General features: G+C 38.2%; 1 protein-coding gene across 1 annotated transcript; it reads right to left on the bottom strand.

Annotated features, from left to right (window-relative positions):
• Positions 1–5,959: 5,959 nt before the first annotated feature.
• Positions 5,960–6,943, bottom strand: LOC111149776 (olfactory receptor 4S2-like). Its single transcript, XM_022507042.1, has one exon. It carries the CDS (start codon positions 6,941–6,943, stop codon positions 5,960–5,962), a length of 984 nt encoding a protein of 327 aa, XP_022362750.1.
• Positions 6,944–7,651: the final 708 nt, after the last annotated feature.

Below are 7,651 nucleotides of genomic sequence, written 5' to 3'. Positions count from 1 at the left end.
TGTGTGTGTGTGTGTGTGTGTTTGAGAATATATACATATACATATATATTAATTAGACTGGTGAATCGAACAGGGTCACACACTTGATTTTGGTGTATTTGGTCTGTTAGAAGAAACTGCCTCCCAAAAATTTAAAGAATGAAAAACATATATATACAAAAACAAGGGTAAACATGATGAAAGGATGGAATATGAATGTAAAGATGAAAATTAAAAAAGATTCTAAAAAAGGAATTGATAAGAAGTTGTTTGAAAAAAGAAAAAAAAAGGAAACAATGTAATCAGGCTGGAGACTAGAACAAAGCCATATGCTAGATTAGGGTATATTTTGATTTGTTAGAAGAAACTGTATCCCAAAATTTTAAAGAAAGAAAAACCTGTATGTATATAAAAATAAGGTTAAATACAACGAAGGGATAGAATATGACTATTACAATGAAAATTAAAAAAAGATTTTTGAAAAAGTATTGATAAGATAAAATGGTTAAAAAAAGTTAAAATAGGAAAGAGGAAAACTTAAAAAAATAGAATAAGAAAAAAATAAAATTAAAAAAATTTAACTTTGAAAGACTAAAGAATCATGGGGGAAAAAAGCCATGAATTCTCTGCTGTATTCCCATAGCTCTGAAGTTTTGCAGTTCTCGTCAACTGGTGAACTTGGTCTTGGCTGGATATTCTTGTTCATCTTCTGGGGGAGGGGCCTGTTGCAGTGATTCTCAAATGTCTTTGCCTGAGGTGGAATTATACTATCCTTGCCAGGGGCCAGGCTAAATAATCGGCTCAGTTTTGCTCTCAGAAGCTTTTGTTCCCTGAACGCTTTCTGTACAGCTTTGGAGGACTGGAATGAAAATGGTGGCTTCCCAATCTCCAGCTCTATAGGAGCTGAGAGCTCAGGGCCCCACTCCTCAGTGCACCCTCAGAGAAAAGTGGTTAATCACTCCTGTCACCCTGGTTTCTGGCTGTGTTCTGTGCTCACCTCGCCTGTGACCCAGTGTTTCTATCTTTGGCACACAGCCCCATTTGGAGTCTCCAAACCCAGCAGATTCCTGCAGCACACTCCTGTGCTGTGCCTCCCGGAGGAGGAAGGAGGGGGTCTTCCTGGGTCTGCCACTTGTGGGGTGCCTGCTTGAAGAGCAGTTGCCCGACTATGCCTTGGATCATAGTTTAAGGTAACCCTGAGCTGAGAGCCCACCCCTCGTCTCTGTCTCTGCAGCTGGCTTCCCTGCTCTGATACGTGGGAGCTCTGCTACACTCAGACATCCCTGGTCTTTCTGTGACCCTGTGGGTCCTGAGATCACCCTGTCCCTGCAAGGGCTCCAGCCCCTGGAGTGTCATCCCTCAGTGGAGCAGACTTCTAAAAGTTCTGATTTTGTGCTCTGCAGTGCTACTGCTTGCCGGGAGCTGACCCCTCCTCCCATGGTGTATCTTCCCATATGTTGCTTCAGATTCACTTCTTTACACATCCTACCTTCTAGAAAGTGGTCACCTTTCTGTTCCTAGAATTGCTGCTCTTCTCTTCAATCTCCTGTTGAGTTTGTAGGTGTTCAGAATGGTTTGAGAACTATCTAGTCGAGCTCCTGGGACCTGATGATATTTAGGTCTCCTACTCCTCTGCCATGTTGCTTCTCCACCCTTTCCTATTGTTTTTTAAAGCATCTATTTTGCTTGTTTCTGCTCTGATTTGTTACTTCCTTCTTTCTACTAATTTTGGATGTTGTTTGTTCTTTTTCTAGTTTTCTGAGGTATAAAGTTAGGTTGTTTATTTGAGATCATTCTATTTTCTTAAGGTAGGTATTTATCACTATGAATTCTTAGTGCTTTTGCTACATCGTATACATTTTGGTATGTTGTGTTTCTGTTTCTGTTTTGTAGTCTCAAAGATATTTTTAAAATTTCTCTTTTAATTTCTTCTTTGAGCCATTAGCTATTCAGTAGCATATTGTTTAATCTCCATATATTTGTGAATTTTTCAGTTCTCATAATTGATTTCTAGTTTCATACCATTGTGGTCAAGAAAGATGCTTGATATGATTTCAGTCTTCTCAAATATATTAAGGCTTGTTTAGTGGTCTCACATATGATCTGTCCTAGGGAACATTCCATGTTTCCATGAGAAGAATGTGTATTCTTTTGCTGTTGGATGGAATGTTCTGCAAATGTGTTATGTCCTGATGGTCTAACATGTAGTTTAACTCCAGTGTTTTCTAATTGATTTTATGTCTGGATGATCTTCCATTGATAAAAGTGGGGTACTGAATTCCCCTACTATTATTTATTTATTTTTAAATTAAATTTTATTTTTTATAAACATATAATATATTTTTATCCCCAGGGGTACAGGTCTGTGAATTGCCAGGTTTACACACTTCACAGCACTCACCATAGCACATACCCTCCCCAATGTCCATAACCCCACCCCCCCTCTCCACACCCCCCTCCCCCCATCAACCCTCAGTTTGTTTTGTGAGATTAAGAGTCACTTATGTTTTGTCTCCCTCCCAATCCCATCTTGTTTCATTTACTCTTCTCCTACCCCCTACTATTATTTTATTATTGTTTATTTCTCCCTTCAGGTCTTTTAATATTTGCTTTGTATATTTAGATCCTTCTATTTACAAATGTATCTTCTTGTTGGATTGACTTCTTTATCATTGTATAATGACCTTCTTTGTTTTTTATTATAGTCTTTGTTTTAAAGTCTATTTTATTTATGTAAGTATAGCTATCCCTGCTTTCTTTTGGTTTCCGTTTGCATGGAATATTTTTCCATCCATTCACTTTAGTCTGTGTGGTGACTAACATAACACACTAAAAAATTTTTTTTAAAAGCTGAAGAGAGAATTTTGTAAACAACTTATAAAGTTGGGTCTTGGTTTTTTTTTTTAAGATTTTATTTATTTATTTGACAGACAGAGATCACAAGGAGGCGGAGAGGCAGGCAGAGAGAGAGGAGGAAGCAGGCTCCCTGCCAAGCAGAGAGCCCGATGTGGGGCTCGATCCCAGGACCCTGGGATCACGACCTGAGCCGAAGGCAGAGGCTTTAACCCACTGAGCCACCCAGGTGCCCCGGGTCTTATTTTTTAATACATTCAGCCACTCTATGCCTTTGATTGGATAACTTAGTCCATTTATATTTAGAATAATTATTGGTAGGTATGGACTAACCATTGCCATTTTGTTAATTGTTTCCTGGCTCTTTGTAATTCTTTCTTCCTTTCTTCTTGTGTTGCTCCTTTTTTGTGATGATTTTCTATAATGGTGTGCTTAGAGTCCTTTCTCTTTATCTTTTGTGTATTCATTACAAGTTTTGCTTTGTGGTTACCATGAAGTTTACATAAAACATCTTGTATTAATAATAGTCTATTTTAAGCTCATACCAATTTAAGTTCAAATATATATTAAAGCTCTACATTTTTAATCCCCACCCATTTTATATTTTTGATGTCACAATTTACATCTTTTTATCTTGTGGATCCATTAACGAATTATAGTAGTTATCGTTATTTTTAGTACTTTTGTCTTTTAACCTTCATATTAAAGTTATAAGAGATTTACCTACCACCGTTACAACACTGGAATATTCTGAATTTAACTGTATTTTACCTTTGCCGGTTAGATTTATACCTTCCTATGCTTTCATGTTATTAATTAGTGTTCTTTCAATTTAGCTTAAAGAACTCCCTTTAACATTTCTTGTAAGGCTGGTCTAGTGGTGAAGATTCCTTTAGTTTTTGCTTGTCCAAAAAACTCTTTCTCTCTCCTTTAATTCTGAAAGACAGCTTTGCCAAGTCAAATATTCTTGGTTGGCATTTTTTTTCTTTCAGCACTTTGAATATATCATGCATTCCCTTCTGGACTTCATAGTTTCTGTGAAAAATATGCTGAGCACCTAATGAGGGTTCCTTAATATGCGACATGGTGTTTTTCTCTTGCTGCTTTAAAGATTCTTTAACTTATGAAAACTTAATTATAAAGTGTCTCAGTGTGGGTCTCTTTGGAGTCATCTTATTTGGAACTGTCTGAATTTCCTCGATCTGGATATCTATTTCCTCCCTCAGGTTAGGAGGTTTTCATTATTTTCATTATTTCTTTGAATAAGCACTCTGTCCCTTTATTTCTCTCTTTTTCTTCTGGGAACCCTGTAATGAGAATATTGGTCTCTTTAGTGATATCCTGTAAGTCCCTTATGCTATATGCTCTCCTTTCCATTCCTTTTTCTTTTTACTCCTGGTTGAATGAATCCCACTTCCCTATCTTTGAGTTCACTGATTCTTTGTTTTACTTGATGTGGTCTCGTATTAATCTCTATTGAATTTTTTAGTTCAGTTTCTGCATTCTTTAGCTCTGTGATTTCTCTTTGGTACTTTCTTATATTTTTGTTGAAAATCTCACTTTGTTCATGCATTGTTGTCCTAACCTTGGTGATCATATTTATGAACATTATTCTGAACTCTTTATCAGATAAATCACTTAACTCCATTTCATTATGACCAGTTTCTGTAGTTTTATCTTGCTTTTTTGATTGGAACACATTCCTCTGTTTCTCTGTTTTTCTTGACTCTCTGTTGGTTTCTGTGCATTAGATAAAACCGCCACCTCTCCTAGACTTTTTAAAAGATTATTTATTTACTTAAATGTTTACTTATATTATTATGTTCCATTAACTCACATGTAGTGTATCATTAGTTTTTGATGTAGTCACCTCTCCTAGTCTTGATGAAGTGGTGTTTTGTAGGGAATGAACCTAATCATTCAGTCTGGCCTGAGCTTTTGGTCGTTTCTCAAACCTGTGTGCAGGATGCTTTCTTTGTGTTTAGTAGCCTTCAGTAGATGAGTGTGTGCCAAGACCTGTAAGTGTCCCAAAAGGGAAGATCTCATCAGCTCCAGGAAACAGATTGAAAACTAGATCCTCAGGCAGCAACTTTAGAGGAAGGAAATAAGCCTCTTTCAGGGAAAGGCTGGGAAGTGGGCATTTCTTGGGGCTAGCTGGTTAAAAAGTGTTTCGTTGTTTGATGTAGTCCAATGGGACCAGTGAATTCAAACTCCACTGCCCATCAGAGTCAGGTGGTGGAAGGGGGCATATTCTGGGGAGCAGCCTCAAAACCTGGGTACCAGATATATGTATAAGCTCCTGTCAGGGAGACACTGATGACTTGGAATGGGCCAGAGGGTGAAGGTGGAGATGGTGTCCAGTGGCCTTCTTGGTTTCTGGGGAAGATTGCAGTCAGCCCCTACTGTGCTAAATTAGAAGCCTGATGCTTAGGCATCAGCTTTTAAAGTATGCAGATAAGCCTCTTTCAGGGAAAGACTTGGAGATAGACATTTCTGTCTGCTTCCTCTGGCTGAGTCTTGGGGAAATAGCCTCATTGTGTTCTCATGAGCCCATCAACTGTTTCTTTGCTATAATTTTGGGGTCTCATGGATGCAAGCCTTGTTGGCTTTCAGAGATCCTTACCATTGACAAAATGTGTTTACTTTCAATTTCACCTCATGTAATTCTCTATATAGCCCTGGGAAGTGGTAGGAAATGTAGTTATCTGCATTTTAAAATGAGATTTAAAACAGACCAGACAAAGGATAGCAAGGTCAATGTCAACATTTGTTTTTGGTATCATTCCTTTATGTTTTAATATCATTCCAATATTTTGATATTATTTCTTTATATTACCTTATTAGAATACAATGCCTGTCATTCCACATCAGTTAGAGTTATTACTCAGAGGCAACAGTACTATACATTATGTAATGGACTGTGTTTAGGTGTCAGAGTTCTCTGCAGAAACATTTAATCCACTCAGGGTGATGAGTATATCTCTTTGCCTAATGTCAGACTACTAGTAACTAGTAGAATAGGCCCTTCAAGCTAGGTCTTTAGACTTCAAATCCAGAACTATGCTATATTGTACTCTTTCTCATGGGATAAGGTTTAAGGGATGATGGTTGACTTGTTCCCAGCAACTCATGTGGAAACTGGTACAACTGAGGCTATAGCAATCCCATTGAGTTTCATACCAGAGTCTCTCTTATTTCTGACCAACAACCTTTCCATCCACAGTCTCTTCATGGCATTTTTCACTTCCATGTTTCTCAGGGTGTAGATCAGGGGGTTTAACATGGGTGTAATGATGGTATAGAACACAGCCACCATCTTGTCCTCAGTAAAAGTGGTGGAAGGCCTTAGGTAGATGAAGAGGCAGGGGACAAAAAACAAGATCACCACTATTATGTGGGAAGCACATGTGGACAGGGCCTTGCACCTCCCCTCTGATGAACGGGTCTTAAAGGAAAGCAAGATGACAATATAAGAGCCTACAAGAATTACAAAGCAGCTCAGGGAAATCATGCCACTGTTGGCTATCACAATGAGCCCTACCACATATGTGTCTGTGCGAGCTAGCTTCAGTAAAGGGTGGGCATCACAGAAATAGTGGTCAATCAGGTTGGGGCCACAGAAAGGCAGTTGTACAGTGAGGATAGTCTGGATAAAGGAATGCACAAAACCTCCTAACCAGCAGGTTACCACCAGTATGGAGCAGACCTTCTGATCCATGGTGGTCATATAGTGTAGAGGCTTACAGATAGCCACATACCTGTCATAGGCCATCACTGTGAGAATGAAGATCTCTGTGCAGCCAAAGATATGGCAGAAAAAAAGCTGCACCATACAACCAACAAAAGAGATGTTCTTGACTTTGGCTTGGGAATCAACAATCAGCTTGGGGGCTGTAACAGAGGAATAGCAGATGTCCACAAAGGATAGGAAGCTAAGGAAGAAGTACATTGGAGAGTTGAGATTTGGACTCATTTGAATGGTCATTATAATGAGAAAATTTCCAGTCATGAGGATCATATAAAAGAGTAAAAACAAAAAGAAGCATAGTTGCTGTACTTTCTCATTTTGGGAAAGACCCATGAAGATAAATTCAGTAACATTATTTTCCATGGAACCTGGGAAGTTCACAAGAGAGAAATACAGTGCAACTTTACCTATAGGAAAAAAAAATAAGAAGGATAATTAGATTTGGGCACATGGTATCACAACATTGTTATTTTTTTTTTTTAAATTATTCTCAAAATTTCTTTCTCACTTTAAGGTACTAGTTTGGGTAAAAGTCTGTTTTTTTAAAAATTAATATATAATGTATTATTTGTTTCAGGGGTATAGGTTTGTGATTCATCAGTCTTACACAATTCACAATGCTCACCATAGCACACAACTTCCCCAATGGTCTGTTTCTTAAAATTACCAGGGATAGGGGAGCTGGTGGGAGGAGAGAGAGAGACAGACAGAGAGACAGGGAGACAGAGAGAAAGAAAGGAAAAAAAAAAGATCTGACAGGCTTTGAACAGATTTAGGGATGTAGTCTTGGCTCTCTTCATAAGTGTCAGTTGTCCAACAAAGTTTATTGTTGCACCAGAATTTAAATTAAATCTCTGTGTTAAGTCAAGATTCCAAGTGGTAACCTCTAGTGTCTTCATTTGAGGATGCTTTTCATCCATTTTCCAGTTGGTGTATGGAATCTACAAAAGTAAGCACACACACACATACACATTTGTGATTACATGTATGTAAGTCTTAAAATGTGCACTTTGAGTCAAACCCAGGATGTAATTACCTTTTTATGAGACCCCTTGGGCTCCCAAATTCCTG

This window comes from Enhydra lutris, unplaced genomic scaffold (assembly GCF_002288905.1).
Source record: "Enhydra lutris kenyoni isolate GAN:26980312 unplaced genomic scaffold, ASM228890v2 scaffoldscaffold22, whole genome shotgun sequence".
Taxonomy (NCBI): Eukaryota; Metazoa; Chordata; class Mammalia; order Carnivora; family Mustelidae; genus Enhydra; species Enhydra lutris.
Note: the sequence above shows the minus strand (reverse complement) of the source record. Positions and strands in the feature narration are given on the sequence as shown.